Raw genomic sequence first — 19,803 nt, forward strand, 5'->3', positions numbered from 1 at the left:
TCTTATTTTGAGAAATAAAGGGTTAACTCTTCTTGACTTTACGTCTCTGTTCCTGAACTAAAGCAATTATTAGCTTAACTGTTCGTGAGGTTCCTACATATTTAGCTGTTAGATAACATTTATCTTAAACTGAAACAAGAAAGTTGCTAACAGCAGCAATTTATTTAAAATGCTAACATTAACAAAAAATTTTCGACATACCATCAATTTCAGACTTCAATGTCAGAACATGACTTTATATAATAATATGTTTTTAATGTTTAGCAATAGTATTTTTATTTCATATTTTGTAAAACTTATAAATTTTTTATTAACAAACTCTATAATTTGAAAGCGAGGAGTGAGAACATTTCTTAAAATAAAGCAGATTTTTATCTCCAGCGACTCCCAAGACTGTTGCCACTAGGAAAAGTGACTGCAAAAATTAACATTTTCAGAGTTTTGAATTAATATCTTGGCTGAAGTCGTACGAAGATGAAAGTTGTTGAAATGGCTTACCACGAATTTTTGGAATCTGGGACTACCTCTCTCAAAACTCAACTCCCCATTATTCTGAAGGAGATGATGCCACAAATAAACAAACAGGCAGACACATACAGATTTTAACAGTATATAGAATACAAAGAAGCAAGCTCAAAATACATAAACCCAAGATAAAATTTGGGAGGAACATATATTTCAATAATAAATTCTTAGAAAGCATTAATTTTCTTTTGAAGAAAAATAAGATCGTGAATTCAAGAATATATGTACAAAAACACAATTTGATTAAAATGCCTTGTATTTTGAGCAGAATATAATGCTATACTGCATTAAACATAAATACCATGATAATACACATAAAAAAATGAAACAAAAATATATTCATTCATATAAAACAAAGGAACAAATTTTTACCTGTGTGGCATTCCTATGACAATACTTTCAATACCCAGTTCACTAGCTCGATCGATGACAGTTTTCATAGCTGGTATAAGTACTTCACAACCTTCTAAACCAAATCGCTTCTCTGATACCCATTTTCGTGCTAAAAATTCTTCAAATCTGTAAAGTATCTTACAATAAAAACATTTGCATGGAAAAAAAAAAGGAACAGACTCTCTTTCAATAAAAAATTATACTGCTAAACAAAAAAAAAAAAAAAAAACTTTTACAAAAAAACAGCAATTTTATTTACAAAGTATTTACTAGGACAGAATGTTTTTTAAAAAACATAATTATAATAAAATAAAACATTAATTAAAACTGTGTTTTTAAAATGTATTTTAAAACAAATTTTCATTACTTCGTGGATCGAATAAGACGAGCCATTAACAGTCTTTTCTGTTCTTTAGTGAAATTTAATACACCAGGTGTTTCAAATTTTTTTCGAATCCAGGTGCATTGTTCCTGACTGTTAATGAACATATATTCTATACCAATATGGCCACAGTATACATCCTATCATAAATAAAATAAATATTAGCATGCCAATACAAACAAGCGACAAAATCTAAATGCATTTGATACACTTTATTATATTATACAGTAATGATCAAAAACACATATAACTTTTTTAATAGCTACAATTTAAATGAATAAAAAATACACAGTAAAAATAAGTTCATATTTACCATTTGATTTTTTATGCTTCTAAAAATTATCAATCATAAAATTATATATAAATAATGACAATCAAAAATATCAAGCAGCAATTTTAACAACAGATATGACAAATGTATATTTCCTACATTTTAGAAGTTCATACAGGTTTGCAATTCAAAGTTTTTAACTACATTTTAACAGTATCAGTTAAACTATAATTACAGGTTTCTAATTATAAAACTGCCCAGAAATTGCTAAAATGCATTCCCTGCTTAATGGATACATTTAATAATAAAAATAAAGCCTTATGAATATTTGGGGATTTGGTTTAGTTTTAAGGGTTTCCACTTTAAATCACAAATACATATTTTTTTTGTTATTTAAGCAGACACAAACAAACACTAATTTTATGCATTAGCAAACCATGCAGTGCTATTTCTAAAGGCCTGCCTAATATCTTCCTACATAATTAATTACGAGGGGTGCTCCAAAAAAAAGTTTACAAGCCAAATGAAAAAGTATTTATTAACAATAGAAACAAAATACAAATGGGAATCAAGAGACACATCTGGCCTTCACTTTTCAACAAAGTCGCCAAACCTGTTTAGGCATTTGTCAGAACGTTCAACCAACTTGTTTATCCCGTCTTGGTAGTAATCAGGGCCCTGCTCATTGAACCATTTCTCAGCAGCTGTTTTCACTGCATCGTCTGAGGTGAACTGTGTTCCGGATAAGTATCGCTTCAATGCCGGAAAAATTAAATAGTCACTTGGAGCAAATCAGAGCTGTAGAGGGGGTGATTCCAGACCTCCCACTTAACCTTTGCAGCAATTCCTGAGTCTGGCGAGCTGTATGGGGCCTGGCATTGTCATGCAGAACAATGATGCCTTTCCTCAGTAATCCAGGCCATTTGTCTCGGATGGCTTTACGCAATTTCGTTAAGGTGGCACAATAACGATCGGCCTTAATGGTATGGCCATGCTCCAAATACTCGATTAGGATAACACCAGTCGTATCCCAGAAAACGGTTGCCATCACTTTACCGGCAGAGGGTGTGACCTTAAACTTCTTCCTCGTCGGTGATCCAGCGTGTTTCCACTACATCGTGGCTCTTTTGGATGTGGGGGTGAAGTGATGAAGCCATGTTTCATCACCGGTAACGATGCGATCAATGAAGTGTTGGCTGTCTGAATGGTATCGCTGAAGAAATGTGAGGCTGCACATCATTCGAGTGGCCTTATGCTCTGTGGACAACGCACGTAGAACCCAGCGGGCACAAAATTTGAAATATTGCAACTCATCGGTTACGATATGCTGAACGTTACCATAACTCAGGTCCAACTCTGAGGCAATCTCATGCGAACGGTTACTCGTCGATCCCTTTGGATAATTTCTTCAACACGTGCCGTGTTGATATCCGTCCTTGAAGAACTTGGATGGCCGCTTGCTTCCATATTGCGGTTTTCCACATGCTCCCTGCCCGCTTGATAAGAACGACATTTCGCTACCTGTTGTCTACTCATTGCTTTGTCCCTGTATACCTCAACAATTTGTCTGTGAATTTTGGATTCGGCCATATTCTTGGCCCATAAGAATCGAATTACGGCTCGCACCTCTATGCGAGACCACTTTTCTAGACGTCGCGACATTACTGTCGCTCTTAAGTGTCTGCGTACTGACGCTACTTACTCATAGAACCGCTGTAGGACAATTAGCACCATCTGTCAACCACCCTGGATGGAAATATTCGCTCCACAATTATTACGTTTCAAATGCTTCTGCTTGTAAACATTTTTTTGGATCAGCCTACGTTTATCAGTTAATTAAAAAAATTTCCAAGTAAACAACATAATCTTTAGACACTACTTTGAATATGCCAAGCTTGTATTTTCTGTTATACTGCAAACATTTTCTCCCATTAAAAAATTTAATTAGTTCACGTTTAGTCTCCTGACAAGCAAAAGTACAAGCATCTGACACTATACATATTTAGATTTATTTTAAGCCACCTTAAAAACCAAAAATTCTGAACCATAATTGACTGCTATGAACAAACAGTGCAAACAAAAGCACTGAAAGTTGTTTGATGAAGCTAAATTGTTTCCAAAATGGAAATGAAACAGTTGCAGCAATAATAAATAATAATAAAAGTACATCTGTCACTATAAAACAGATCATACATGAAAACAAAATAGCTCCCTGTTTAAAATATTTCATTAACTCCAGAATGTGTACTAAAATAATTTAAAATTATTTCACTAACCAGAATATAAATTACTTTGTGATTAACCCCGTTCATATTCATTGCTTTTTCATTTATCAAAAGCCAGACTTAAGATTCCACAGTTATAAATATATGGTCATTTACTTACATATCCCCTCCATAACTGATATGTTGAATGCATTATTTAATAGCACATCTCAACTGCTTTTTATTCATTAAATATGCTTCTCCAAGAAATAATATACACAAAGAAATTTTCTCCTATCGATTTTTAAAAAGTAAAATTATTAAAAAAGGGATACGCAATGGTTATTGTAAATCATAAATAAAAATACAGAAGCTTTTCAATTACTAACAATTTAGCAAAAAAAAAAAAAAAAAAAAAAAAAAAAAATAATAATAATAATAATAATAATAATAATAATAATAATTCTATCATTTTAATTACTCTGAATTTTCATCATGACTTATAAATTCTTAAATTAAAGGTACACTTGAGGGAAGGAACAGGAAAAGATTTCTTAATGATATTAACCAAAACTTAGTTATTAATCCCAAATAATAACAGAAAAAAATTTTTCATATAATTTACCTAAGATTTATTACTTTACAGAAATCAATCTGTTAAATTTTAGATAATAATTACTTTTAATTTTGCATCTGTCAATTTCACAAATATTTTCTTTCTTTTAAATAATGCCCAGAATTTAAACACATCAACTTCTACAGTACACCATCCCCCCTTTATCATACAAAATGCATGTAGTATTTTGATAAAAAGGTCAAATTTAAAATTTTAACATGCAAATTTGTTGGGAAAGCTGCAAATATTCTATCATTAAAAATTAAATAATTTCTTGCGACTTTAATTTAAAAAAAAAATATTTAACAGACCTCTAAGCGTTTAAGAATCTCTCTTAGAGACAGGACATTCTCATCTCCACCAATAAAAGTACTGCCAGGAAGTTTGAAGAGACGATCCATATCTTTTTCCTCTACGCAATGCAAACAGCATAAAAAACCAGAAGTTTCAAAAACATTTAGAGGTAAGAAAAATTACAAATGAATATATATAATTTTAAGTTAAATATTATTATCAAGTTAGATATTATAAAATATGATTTTATGACTAAAACAAATATTCTCATCATATATTTTTTTCTCTTGATCATATTTTTTGACATAAAATAGTATTGTTTTAAATCATTTTCTCTTACAAAATAACTTATGATATAAACTTCTAGCATGAATTATACAAATAAAAAGAAATAAATTTTGAAAGAATCTTTCCTCCCCCTCTAATCATTATATACATTCAATTTGTGCTAAATTAATAAACTATTTTCTAATTTTGACTAAACTAAATTAGACTTTGTTTCAATAAAAGCCATAAAAATGAAAATACATTAAACAGGATTGTAAGAAAAATAGTTAACTTTGAGATATATTATACAATGCTCACAAATAAACATTTCATTGCTATAAATGCAATTTGCAGCAAATTTTCATTAAAATTTAAAAATGAGAATAGGCCAAAAAAAATCCATATGAAAGAAAATGATGTAAACATTATTAGTATGATTATCATAGACACTACAATTAATATGCTCCTCTGCAAATTTATTTATACCATTAAATCTTTCCTATTTCAATATATATATAAAAGTAGATTTTTCTTATACCACTTCATGGTTCAAAAACTAAAGTTCGCATTTTTACCCAACTGGTAGCTTCTCAACACAACTTGAGGAGAACTGGGAGAACCTTCTGAGAATGGAGAATGAATATTAGCAGCTGTAATATTTAAAGGATCTAATTTGGAAACAAGATGGCCACGAACCTAAAAAGAAGAATTAATAAAATAAAATATGAATAATAATAGCATCAATTTTAAATAAAAGGGTTTTATATAATTTTAACACACAAATTTAATTTTATAATACAGAGTGTCCCACAAAGGACACTTGTTTTTAAAATTAAATAACTTGAGAACAAAGATTGACAGAAGAATGTAACAAAAGGTATGTTTATTAGAATAGCTGTAAAAATCTGATACAGAAGTTTCACATTTAGTTACAAAAGCTGCCAATAGAATGTACTGTAGTCACAATTTCTAGAATGTACTGTAGTCACAATTTCTAGAATGTACTGTAGTCACAATTTCTAGAATGTACTGTAGTCACAATTTCTAGAATGTACTGTAGTCACAGTACATTCAAGAAAAATGTAACAAATGTGTCCTCTGCAAGCTGTTGTTGCAGTCACATCACAATCTTTTCAAAATGTCCACTTTTCACAGAACAGAGGTGACGTATTTTCGAACAACGAAATTTTCACTCACCCTTTGTATGGATATGGATGCATATGGCTCACAAATCGACTCTTTAAGCTCATCCAGTGTTTCAGGCTTTTTCTGTCAGATTGTCCTCCAAGGTGCCCCACAAAAAGTAGTCACAAGGGGTAAGATCTTGTGGGTATGGAGGCCAATTGATGCCTGTTCCAGTAAATTTGGAATAGCCCAAAGCAATAACTCTATCCCCGAACAGAAACACCAGTTCAGTGCGGTGTGGTCGGGCCCCCATCTTGCATAAACCACGAGCTGCCTTGTCGATCCTCCAACGCTAAAAGTGTGGCGACAAATTGTTCCAACATTTCAACATAACAGTCAGAAGCGATTATTGCTCTTAAGAAGAAGGGGGTGACAACACCTTTGCTGGATACTGCGGTCCAAACAGTAACTTTTAGGGAATGTAGTTGTTTTGCTTCAACCAAATGGGGGTTTCCAGCACCCCAAAATTGCCAATTTTGTTTGTTCACAAAACCATTCAGGTGAAAATGTGCTTCATCTGTGAACCATATGCAGCCAACATCGAATCTGTCATCACCAATCATTGTGAGCATTTCGTTCGCGAAGTCTTCTTTCTGTTGCACTGCTTGAGCGGGAATGGCTTGGTGACAATGGATCTTGAACGGAAACATGTGCAACCTGTTTCTCAGTATTCTGTGCATGCTGGATCCCGCTAAGGCAGATTCTGCAAGTCTTCAGATGAAGTTCCTCGGATTTTAGTGAATAAGTGTAGAAACTGTTGCAACATTTTCAGAAGTAACTACAGAGTGCCTGGGGCCAACATTCCCCCTAACTCATCAGCCACGCCTCCTGTTCGTTGAAATTTATCAAAAAGCACAAATAGTTTTTGAATCAGGACCTTTTGTAGTGTTAAATCGGGACTAGAAACTGTGCCTTGTTGCCACAGAACTGAAATTTAACTAGTGATATTTCAGTACCAGAAAAACACATTCCGCGGAATACATGATTTCATGCACGTCCTTCAATACCCTAACGTCTTTTCACGTTTTAACAGTGGAACTGTCCGCAGACCGATCACTCTGGACTTCAGATCACTCAGATTAAACGGACTCCTTGCTGATAATTGGGCGTAAAGTGCCACCAATTGGCAACTTTTGTAACTAAATGTGAAACTTCTGTATTAGATTTTTACAGCTGTCCCAATAAACATACCCTTGCTTCCTTCTTTTATCAATCTTTGTTTTCGAATTATTTAATTTTTAAAACGGGGGTCATTTGTGGGACACACTGTATATAGCACATATATGCAAGTTATAAAAATAAATAAATACAAGCACATTAAAAACAAAAAAATAATCCAATAGAGTAAAATCTCAAAAGTACTTTCTAATTATTCACACCATCAATTTCAACATGCACTATAATTGGCCCGTTTTTTGCTGTAGTTTTGATAGAACATCTAAAAAATAAGATTACAGTCAAATATGATAAACTAAGATTACTCTATGTCCAAGTGAAAGTAATTAATTGATTAAATGCTTCTACAAACTTTAACTGATTAAGGTCCAAATACAATTATTCGATTTTATTTCTTGTTAGTTAATAATGTTATACTTGTGGATTCTTTACAGTTGTTGAATTTCTGAATCACCGACAGTGGTGGCAATTAAATTGAAGTGGTCTATGAGCAGAACTTATGCATGTAATACATTAGAAGCATTTAATATCATAAAATACAGAATCTGGTACAATAATTTAAAAATTAATTTTTTAATGTCTGAATTGATAATACAAACTGGAAGCTTTGGAAGTATAATGTCTAATAAGCTAATAAATAAGCTAATTCTAATAAATCTGATGACAATCATAACTTGGAAGTGTTTTTTTCAGAAAATTTCCAGAATCTTTAAAATTTGAAAACATATAAATGGCTTGCTTGCCGTGGAACGAGCACGAAGGAGGATTACAGGACAATTTTGAGGTAGCAGAAAAAAATGCTTTTGAGTTGCTGTGGCACAGATTTAAGAGGAATCCAAAGTTTTATGAGCAAAGCTGTGATTTTAAATCCAAAGCTTTATGAGCAAATGTGATAGATCAACATTTGTAAGATGGTATTGCAGAAGAATTGAAGTACTTAAAAACTGAAAAAGAGTTACTTTCTTACCGCATCAAGTTGTAATTAGAGAAAACCAAACTTCACATAGTCTTCGATGCATCATCACATGCTGAAGGTAAATTGTCATTAAATGACTGCTTAAAATCGGACATTTCTTTCCATTTGAAGCATTTCACTGTTAAAATGATATAAATATGGACTTGGAGCTTGTGGAAAATCTAGTTGCAGCTCTGAAACCTTCCTGAATTCCAACATGTGGTTACTACTCACATGAAATTTGGTCATGCCTGATAGACAAAGATTATCTTATGAGACATAAGATAAGAATGGGAAAACCCTATTTGGAGGATATATCTAGACAGTATTTACACACAAACAAAATTAATTGATAAGGACCAAAACTTTTCATTTTCTAAAAGAAGAATCAATTGTAAACCATGAACTCATAAGACTATCTACTTTTTCTTTCCGCAAATAGAGAAAACTTCAATCATAGCACCAGTCTTCATTAGTTTTGTCTGGCATCTCAATGAAAGAATCTGAATGGATAATTCAATGATTATGTACACTATATGGAGTTCTAAGACACATTTATTGTATGCTTGTTCTCCTAGAGTTGGGATAGCACACCTATCAAGCATAGCCTGTACATCATAAAAAGAAGCTGCCTAGCATAGCAGAATGCAGAAATTGCAGCAAAAAGGGCAGTAAAGATAACAGAAAAATAGCATAAAGGTATGTTTTTCTTTATGAATGGAGTATGGATTCTAATATCCTAAATATGGATGATTTTAACAAATTTGTTAAAACTTGCAGAAATTCTGGAAAAGTGTGAAAAATTTTAAGGAAAAAAAATTATTCAAAGATACCAATACAGTTCATTATGTCTGATTTTCATACTCTTTGAGGTTTGCCATAATAATATAAAACAGCATTAAGTATATATAGGAAACTGGACAGGACCAAAGATCTATTAGCTACATCCATGGGTTCATTATAAGCTGAGTTCAACTGCGTTTAGATTCTATTACATATATGTAATGGAACGAAAATTGGATAAACTAAAAGAAAATTTCAACAACACTTTCCTTTCTTTTCCATATTGTAAGTACTATTATTAAATACCCCGTCATATCCTTTTCTCCTTCTCTCTTTCAAGGCTTTAGATGATAAAGAACTATTAAGGTAAGAATTTGGTAGCTTGAAATTTTACACAATTTAAATATCCGGCAATAAAATTAGTTTAATTTGAATAAACTTCACATTATTTAATAATTTGACCAGCAAAGCACTGTTAACTATGAATATTCCAAAATATGGAAAAAATTTGTTTTTAATTTTTTAAAAGTAAAAGCTTTTAAACTGGTATATTCTGAAAGAAAGAGAATAAAAGATTACATTTAATTTTTTAATTCTTTTATAAAAACCTTATCTATTCCATATAAAATGAAAAGAATTCAGTATGAGCCCACAACTAACTGAAGTTATTCATAATTTTTCTTAAATCAAAACATACCAAACAACTAGCTGCACCATCCAAATGTCAATAAGAATATTATCAGCTATATTATTTTAATTTAAAGGAAACACTCAGGAACTAAGATACCAAGAAACTTATTGTTGAAAATCCCTTTTTATTACTCCAGTTAATTCAAAAATACAATCCTTTAATTGCACCTAACCAACTTTTCAGGACGAAATACAGTTTTCTACAAAAATTATTGTACAAGGCTGAAAGTTGAACAACAGAAGGTTTCAAGACTTAAGAAACAAAAGAATTATTGATATAACATTCAAAAAAGGTTTATTTCAGCTTTTTCAATTACTTAATTACAAATGTAACATTATAGTATTAAATTACTTAATTTATACATATAAACTACAAAAATGCAACATTCTAGGATGTTGCAATTTTAAGTTAAGTTTTAAGTCCATTTAAATGTCCAAGATTAAAAAGCTGAATAGAGAGGATTTTGTACCTGTACCCTGTTCTTATTTATGTATATTGTAGTTTGAAGTATGTTTTATCAGAAGAGAAGATAAAAGCAATATGTCTTGATAAAAAAATTATTAACTGCCTTTAAAAAGTGTCAATTTTAACTGCTGGTGTGAATCTGTTTTATAATCAGTGCAAATAACTTGCTGCCAGAAAAAGAAACTCTAAATACAAATACACAGAAAATTAAAATAAAAAGTTAAAAAATCATGTGCTGACAAAATTATTTTCTTTCCTGAATTCATAAAATTATATGCTTCAAAATTATCCAATACTTTGGTAGTAATGAAAACAATTGATCAGGTTCTTTAAAACCTTAAACTTCAAAAAAATTACAAAATGATTTATCATTTACAGTTGTTTACCGCTATTATGATAACTTTGAACAATGAGAAAAATTATCCTTCAATACAGTAATGGAATTTCCGAAAGCGAACATAAATATAATTAAAAATGTACAAATAGGTTCTTTCATAATGTTTATGTCCACGTTTTTAATACAAAATTTCATTTACGAACTGTTCATAACATTCCTCGAAATTATTCGACTAATGCCATATCCCTAATCCTAATACTTGGAGGATATCTCTCATTGCAAGAGAACTTGCCAATGTAAAACTTAAAATTAGGGGGGAGGGAACTTTAGCTTTGTGTAGCTGTTTTCAGTGAATGTTTTATCACAGGGAAAGAAAAAAAAAAAAAAAAGAAGGTCTGCTGAAATTTAGTTTAAAGTAACACACTGAACAACAATTAATTTAGTCAAACATTAATTAAATCAAACAACAATAAATGTCTACTTAATCCATTACTTGCGACATTTCTCTGTCACTTGGCAATTTTTATAATTCAGTTTTGAACTTATTTGGCAACTTTATTTTTATTTAAAAAATTTATTCTTTAACATTTTGTTTATATTAAATGAAACTGTTGATTACAATAAGTAATATAATTCCCATGTTTCCATACACAAATGGGTGAGGCTTCAGCAATTTGATAACAATATCTGGATGATAACATTAACCATTATCACATCAAGTGGCATTTACAGCAATAAAAAAAATGGTAAAAGTATATTTACGGCTACACCTTGGCGAAAATTAGCGATTTTTGGCAGTACATGGATACCGAGTTTGTTCAATTCTTTGACTTGTTATTTTGGTTTTGTGTAGCGGCAATTTTAATAACAAGTCAAGGAATTACACAAACTCGGTATCCATGTACACACTGACCTATTTTCACTTGAAAAAACATCACAGAATTGTACAAAATAGATATTGCACACTCCCTTGACTTTCTTCATGTACACATTGACCTATTTTCACATAAAAAAAATATCAGAGAATTGCACAAACTTGGCACTGTGCACTCCCTTGACTTTGTCCATGTACACCTCAATCAGTTCTCACTTAAAATGTCAAGGAAGCACCCAATTCTAGGTAAAAGTATATTTATGGAACATTCAACTACTCAGGTTACCATAAATGAAACAACTTCATGATAATTACAAGAGGGTAACCTTCAGTCTATTCTAACCCCAAAAAAGGGCAACTTTATAAAAATGCTGGTACTGTTATGAAAATATTTTAATAAATTTTCATACATAATTAAAAGTATGCTTTTTGAAAGAGATTAAAAACAGTAAACGCAAAATCTGAAATCATTAGTAGTTTGGCAATTCCAAATTTCACAAATCTCCATATTTTAGATCATTAATTTAATGACATGCAACATTTAAAGTTAATTTAAAAATTTTTAAAATTAAAAATATGAAATGGTTGTGAAAGGGCATTTATGACTTTAAGAGAAACCAAATTTAAAAAAAAAAAAAAAAAAAAAAAAAAAAAAAAAAAAAAAAAAATCATTTTTCTTTCAATGTAACTTGTTTTAGCAAATTTGGTCTTCCATTAATGTGTTCTCTTTAATCATACAGAGAGAGAGTCATAATTTCTTGTTCAGTTACGAAGTTTCACTGTTCAAATCACATAATTGCTGAATCAAGAATTCTCACTAAATATTCAATTGAAACCTCTTCATTCTTAATAACCTCCTATTTGCTCCCTTCATTATTGTCAGTGGTGATATTTTCTGAAGATTTCACCATTTACTGATTGATGATTGGAATAGTCTTGCAGTTATAATTATTATTATTTCAGTTAAAAAGGATGCCATTTCATTTTTGGGGCATCACTGGTTTGGTTGATTTCTTTCCTGATGCAACCATTTTTTTTTTATCTTTTTATCTCCACCTTACCCAAAAGATAAATGAGTAGCTATCCTACTTCTTCAAGAAAGTAGCATTGTGAACTTGTTTTGACACTGTATTTGAACAACCATGAATGAAATTAGAATGTAACTCGAAGAAAGAACAGCAATATTTTATGGATAGAAAACCACACCAAAAGAGTTTGCTATGCATTAATTTATTAGTTTATTTAATTGATGAATGGAGCAATGTTTTCACTATTAAAAACTTCAGTTACATAATCTTCATTTAGCTTTTTTTCACTCATTCCATTAATAAGAAATTCTTGTTTTTTACTTATAATATCTAATGTGCAACTTTTTACTTGCAAGATCTATTGAGGTTTCTTTGCAAAAGAAATCTCAGCTAATTGATAGAAGCATCTATTTATGGTCCATATATATAGTTTTCAGTAATAATGTTCTCCATTTCTATGCTGTATTTAAAACTCGCTTTTATTTCCCCACAAAAGATCTAGTTCATATACAGTTACTATTTTTTAATTCATTAACTTCAAAATACGTAAAAGTCAGTAAAGGTTTAGTATTAAGCTAACTCATACTTGGTAAGAACGTATGATGGCCTGAACTGAAAGATGATCTTCAATGCCCCTTGGTTCCACATGCTGAGCTGAAACTGCAGAGGGAGTAAGCGATGTAAGAGCTGTACCTTGAATGTGATCCAGAGGAACTTGGACATACTGGATGGGAGCTAGGGGTGGGCTCTGATAAGCAACACCAGGTTCAGCACCTTCTGATGTGTTTCGGAAGAAAGCATCCCAAGACTAAAAATAAGGACACAATAAATAAACAGAATTGTATTTTTTATGCATACCTTAAGTTTATATGAAATTAAAAAATACATAAACTTACGACGTAAATGTAATATACATAAAATTACAAATATTATTATAAAATTCCTTGCATGTATCATTTCCAATCAATATTTCTTTTTAGTATTTTATTGCAATTAATATTTCATTTATTGATTCACTTAAAATAAAAGTACGTTTTCAATTGGTAGCGCTAAAATTTAAAAGATTCTGTTTCACAATCAGTGGCATCTCAGTATCTAAAAAATATTGCAGTAAACATTCTAGATATAAGAGTTCCATTAATATCAGAAATGCTCCATTTAGGACATGGCTTAAAAACAGGTGAATTACTAGGAAATCCAATATTTGATCGACAGATTAGTTATTTCATAAAAAACCTACTACCTCCATTTTTCTGGATTCTCAAAATTTCAATACACAATGTGTAAAAGCAAAAGCACAGCGAGTTGTCTCTGCTGAATGTTCAACTCAACAGCTACAAAACATGCATACCAACTTCAATAATTGACAAATTTGTTTATGTTTTGAAATTAAATAAAAAAAAAATGTCCCATATTCTGTAAATATTCCTAGGTTTTATAAATATAATTGACATGATTATTGTTTGTACTATTCCATATGATTATGGTATGGTATGGTATATTTAATTATGGCAAAGCACACTAGGGCTATCTGCCTAAGGGGAGGACTTTCTAAGGGAAACTGGCTCGTATACATGTTACACATGGGAAAAACCACGAAAACACCCATGCAGCCAGCCCGTTCACGGGATTCGAACCTCAGACCGAACTACCAGTGTTCAGAGACTTTATCGCTCGGCCGCTGGTGGGCCCATATGATTATAAAGATCCTTTTGTACATTCAGTAATCAAATAATAATGTTTTCTAGATACATATGCAAGTGAATGCACATGATCCAGAAGACTCAATTAGGAAAGAATTTCTGGATTTCTATACCCGATATGTTTCAGATTTGTAGAATGGTTAGTGAAATTATAGCACCTGAAGAATTTAAAAAGTTGCAATGAAATTACGTTTCAAGTTTGTAGAATAGATAGTGAAATTATAGCACCTGAAGAATGTTAAAAGTTGCAATGAAATGAAAAGATTGCTCACCTTTTGAAAATACCTATGCTCACAAAAGATTGTAGAATGTAAACACACGAAAGGAATCTTAACTATTCATTTATATTTGATGATCATTAATTTTGCTTCATTATCTAAATAATAACATTTAATACAAACTTTAGAGAGATACATCAACATACCATATTCAAATATTAAGAAATAGTTATATTCTCATATATTTATATAAGGTGTAAACAGTTAATATCTGAAAACATAATTTTCCATGGCTTAATTTTTAAGTGATTTTTATTTAAATTACAATTTAATTGCTAAAAGCAAAAAAAATATTGATATCAGGACTGGATTTAGAAAGGTATGTATGGATGGATGTACATGTTCATGTATGTATAGACACATGTATATGCACATGCATACAAATACATATATACACACATGCAATGCATATGTACATATATTTCTGAATCCGGTCCCGATGGCAGAAGAAGTACCAAAATACTTCATATAATTTTCTATTAATTACCTTAAATTTAAATTTATTCTGATACTCACTGGTTATAGCAGCCTCAGCAATAAACAGGAATTGGCATTGGCGAAGTTAGGTTAGGTATTCAACCTAGTCAATATCACAAAGCACATGAGGTTATCTGCCTGACAAAAGGGAATGGGAACTGGCTCACATTGAAGTTGTGTTACACATAAAGAAAACTTCAGCCAAACTGTTGATTGGGTCAAAACCAGATTGAACTACTAGCATTCAGCAGTTTTAACAATTTAACCACTGTTTATACAAGCTTAGAACCACAGATGGTTACCAATATACACACTATTTTTTATGATAAATATAAATAAAGCAGTACAAAAAGATGAGAAAATTTCATTAAATCTCATATGCACTATTTCATTCCACAGCTTTTTGCCATTTCCCCAGCAGTTTGAAAATTCCTCTTTAAAAAAAAAAAAAATCTTTAGACTTATACATAATGAAGTTATCAAGGTGCTGTCGGACAAGCTCCAATGAAACAAATTCCAAGTTGCTCAGAGAATTCTGAAGTGATCTGAAAAGATAAAATTCCTAGAGGACAAGCCTGTTGGATATGTGAGGTATCAAACACCCCAGCATACTCAATAAGTCTTTGTCAGACATTAATTGAAATGTGGGGCCGAGCATTGTCCAAATGAAAAACAACGCCTGGATGACTGGGCAGTTGCAGACGCTCTGCTTTAAAAACTAGCATTTGAGAACATTATTTTTTCTGAATTTATTGACAAGAATTCATAATATATTGCATATAGCATGCACCATCTTCTTTATGAAGAAACCTGAAAGATACATATGCGATGCTGTTAACTTTTGAAGCTATTCATTTGAAGAATTTTTCCAGGTTTTTGAACAATGGTATACTAAATTGACAAGTGATAAAGGGAACAATATGTGTGTAGGGAAAATGCTGGAGGGAAAAAATAATTCTGCAAAGAGAGTAGATTGCATTCAAGAAAATGGAAATCAAGCTGCAGCAGACATTTGGTGCTGGTAAAACCTTCATACGTGAGTGGTAGAAAAATGGGCTATCCTAGAAGAAAGTGTTGCAAACTGGATCCTAGTAAATTGCTACAATGAATTAACTGTAACAAGAAACAGCATACGTTTATTTGCCTTAGTGGACATAAATGAATGCAAATGAAAATAAAAATTTTAAAGCAACTTTGAGCGGTGTAGTCAATTTACTGCACACAATAATTTAGTTCTAAGAGAAAAAAAAAAAAGTTTTGGAAAGGCTTCTGAAAGATTTGGATAACGATTGATAAATTTTCAGAAGTACATTATTTACTGTCACATATTGGAAATATGGATCAAACTCCAGTAATGTTTGGTATGACAGGAAATAAAGCAAATGATGTGACAGAAACAAAAATGGTTCATATAAAAACAAAAAGTCATGAAAAATCTCACCTCAGGAAACCACCGTAGTGGTTTCCTGCTTAGTGGAAGGTACAAAATTAAAACCCATGGTTATTTTTAAAAGAAAGACAATGTCAAAGTGTAATTATCTGATGTTTTCATTCATGTTCATTAGAAAGGATGGATGGACAAAAATGATATGAAATAGCAGATAAATGTTTGGCAAAAGTGTTTTATTGCCTTAAAAAGAGTCCAGAAAGTCTTCTAGTTTAAGACATGATCCCATCTAATAGTGTAAAGAACTTGCTCAACGAGTGTAAAACAGATATGGCAATTATTCTAGGCAGATTAATGACATTAAGCCTTTAGATGTGTGTTTTAATAACCATTTAAAACAATAGTGAAATAAGTAGATGTCAGAAGGAGAAAAAGCATTTATAAAAGAAGGCCAATATCCTGCCAGTCCAGATACAGTGGGTCGGTGGATAATAAAAGCATGCATAAAATTAAACCCAATATAATTCAAAAGTCATTAAAAAAATGTAGTACATCTAACAGTCTAGACAGAATGGAAGATTATTATTTATTTACGGATCAGAGTAAGAGTTTCAGAGTTTTACGGATCAGAGTAAAGACGAAACAGAATTTCATGATGTGCCTGAAGACATTAACGGAAGACAAATGTGATGACCTTTTCATAATATTCGATAATCTTTTTTTTTTTTTTAAATGTTTAGAAGGTATGTCATTTCATTTCCATAAACAGCATATAGGTACATGCAGCAATCTAATTTTTGTATACTCATCTTTTCCTTATTTTTAAATCAATCATTTTTATATCCAAAGTATAACATGTACCTTCAAATTTTCATCTTATTTTTTAATTAAAATTATGTATTATAATATGCATATATATTACACAATATGAAACAGTAGAAAACATGGTAGTTCAATACAATCCCACAATACTTTTCTGGGCAGACACTCCCTTCTTGATGTTATTTTTTTTTTTTTTCCTTGTAACAATATTGTATAGCATCCACTCCTCATCTCCAGTTATGGGTCACTTAAAAAAAAAGGGGGGAGAGCTTCTTTATTTCGTTTCAGCAAAGAACCATAACCATATGCTGCAATTTGAGCAAGCATATTTTTCTCTGTCAAAGTATGAGGCATTGTAGCAGTTCACATACCTAATCTTCTAATGATGATGTACTGCACATTTTAGAAGATTTAGTGTACCTGACAGTTTCTGAACTATAAAATGTGCATTTACAAAGGTAACTTCTTTTAATGATAATCCAAAGCCAGTATCATTTTCGAGGCCAAAATTTCAATGCCTAAACTTCTCAAAACAACCTTTGAACTATGTCATCAGAAACAGCACTTGCTGGATACTTGCATATACAGCAAAGAGATGCCACTGAAGAGTTCAATGCAAATTAAATTTATGAGCAGCCTGAATAGCAGTTTTTCTTTGGTTAGTTTTAAGGTACTTTTTTGGATTGTCACCAAGTTATTATTTCATTTGTGGTAAGCTAAGTAGTTGAATTTTATGGAAAGCCTGTTATGATGTGATTGGTTTGATACACGATTGTGGTGATTTTGACTGATGGGAAAATATTTGTGAGGGCTTACTTAGGTAGGGATGCTGGTTAGGAATTACGTTGATTATTTTATGCTTTATACTGTAAAATGCCTGCTGTTAGTACGATTAACCTGAAGTTTCTATGCACTTTGGAATGATTGGGAAAGAAAACATTGATTGACTGGTGCGTAAATGAAGATTTAAATGGCTTCGTTCACCTCTCGGTATATTATGCAGCGAGATATATATATTTCAAAATCGGAGGTCATATCAACACTATGGAAGGTATGTGAGGTGCAATAAAAAGGGATTTTCGAAAGAAATGCTGAAGTTTCTATGCACTTTGGAATGATTGGGAAAGAAAACATTGATTGACTGGTGCGTAAATGAAGATTTAAATGGCTTCGTTCACCTCTCGGTATATTATGCAGCGAGATATATATATTTCAAAATCGGAGGTCATATCAACACTATGGAAGGTATGTGGGGTGCAATAAAAAGGGATTTTCGAAAGAAATGCTGAAGTTTCTATGCACTTTGGAATGATTGGGAAAGAAAACATTGATTGACTGGTGCGTAAATGAAGATTTAAATGGCTTCGTTCACCTCTCGGTATATTATGCAGCGAGATATATATATTTCAAAATCGGAGGTCATATCAACACTATGGAAGGTATGTGGGGTGCAATAAAAAGGGATTTTCGAAAGAAATGCTACCTACAGTCTAGATGATATTTTTTGTTTTTACTTTTGTGAATTAATGTGGCGATGGCAGCACATAGATTCTAGTTTAGATAAATTTAAATAGTTTTTGGATACTGTTAAGGAATTTTGTGTGTCACAAACATCGAAGAAACAAAAATTTTTAAATAAGGTAAGACAATATTTTTGTACTGCGTAGATAAAATAACATATATTTCCATTCTTATGTTATTTTCTAGTTTGATTTAAAATGCAGTTTATTGAGAATATATATTTTTTGTTTTAATTTTATTTTATTGCATTATGTTTTGGTTGCCATTTTAGTTGGGAGGAGGTTGGACGTAAACAGGAATGGCACAAAAAAATCGTCAATTTTCCCCCAGGGATACCCTGAAATATAATTTTACCTTTTCTTTTCCCAAAATAAAACAGCATAATATGACAAAAATGAACTTTTGTGTTCTTCATTCTTAGCACTGCATTTGAAACTAAAATTATGCAATGTGAGCAGAAAAGACTGGATTTACACATCTGCTTTAATCACGGTAACAGCAAGATAACCTTATCAACAGTAACAAAATAATAATAAGAAAATACCTTCTTTTGAAAAACTGCAGAACTTTTCAGATCACCCAATAATACTTAAGAAAAAAGTAGATCTGCTGTAAAAATGATTTTTCATGTGATTAACTGAGATTCCAGCACATCATTCACAAAAACCTACTGGCTAGGGAATTACACCATGGCCAATGACAATATATTGATTGACCTACTGATGTAGGCCACAATTACACTTTCGAACTTCAAATGACTGAACCAATTGCGTTCTTTCTTAATCTTATATTTTGATCCAACCTATTATTTTTTGCAGGCTATTATTATTACAGCTATCTTACTGAAATTAAAGCGTGAATTTTCAATTACGTTAGAAAAAGTGTCTGATATTGTTGCTGTAGCAGGATCTGCAAAGTGAAAGCATGTTTAAATGTCAAGCAATTAAAAGAGTGAATTGCTGCCAAAAATAATTAAAAGCATATCTATTCAAAATTAAGTGAGGAGCATTCAAATATCAACAGTATACAACAGAGAAAGAAAGTTTTGGATTTTTTTTTTTTGTAGATTCTGATATCCTACCCTCAATGAATAACAGAAAAATAAATTTCCCTGTTAAAACTGAATTGTGACAAACTGATGTTTGAATTAGTGAGACAGTGTTGCAGTG

The 19,803-nt window shown here is 31.3% G+C and overlaps 1 protein-coding gene across 1 annotated transcript in view; it reads right to left on the bottom strand.

Annotated features, from left to right (window-relative positions):
• The window catches only part of Ogdh (oxoglutarate dehydrogenase Nc73EF), an 84,476-nt gene that overhangs the window by 60,529 nt on the left and 4,144 nt on the right, over positions 1-19,803 (bottom strand). The window contains exons 2-6 of the mRNA XM_085819888.1: positions 13,033-13,254; positions 5,528-5,648; positions 4,703-4,803; positions 1,286-1,440; positions 898-1,044 (exon numbers count right to left, since the gene is read on the bottom strand). Coding sequence (XP_085676014.1) covers positions 898-1,044; positions 1,286-1,440; positions 4,703-4,803; positions 5,528-5,648; positions 13,033-13,254 — 746 coding nt within the window. The remainder of the gene's footprint in view (positions 1-897; positions 1,045-1,285; positions 1,441-4,702; positions 4,804-5,527; positions 5,649-13,032; positions 13,255-19,803) is intronic.

The sequence above is a fragment of the Stegodyphus dumicola genome, chromosome 7 (assembly GCF_044657685.1).
Source record: "Stegodyphus dumicola isolate Sdum_Otavi_A_Nest chromosome 7, ASM4465768v1".
NCBI classification, from domain to species: domain Eukaryota; kingdom Metazoa; phylum Arthropoda; class Arachnida; order Araneae; family Eresidae; genus Stegodyphus; species Stegodyphus dumicola.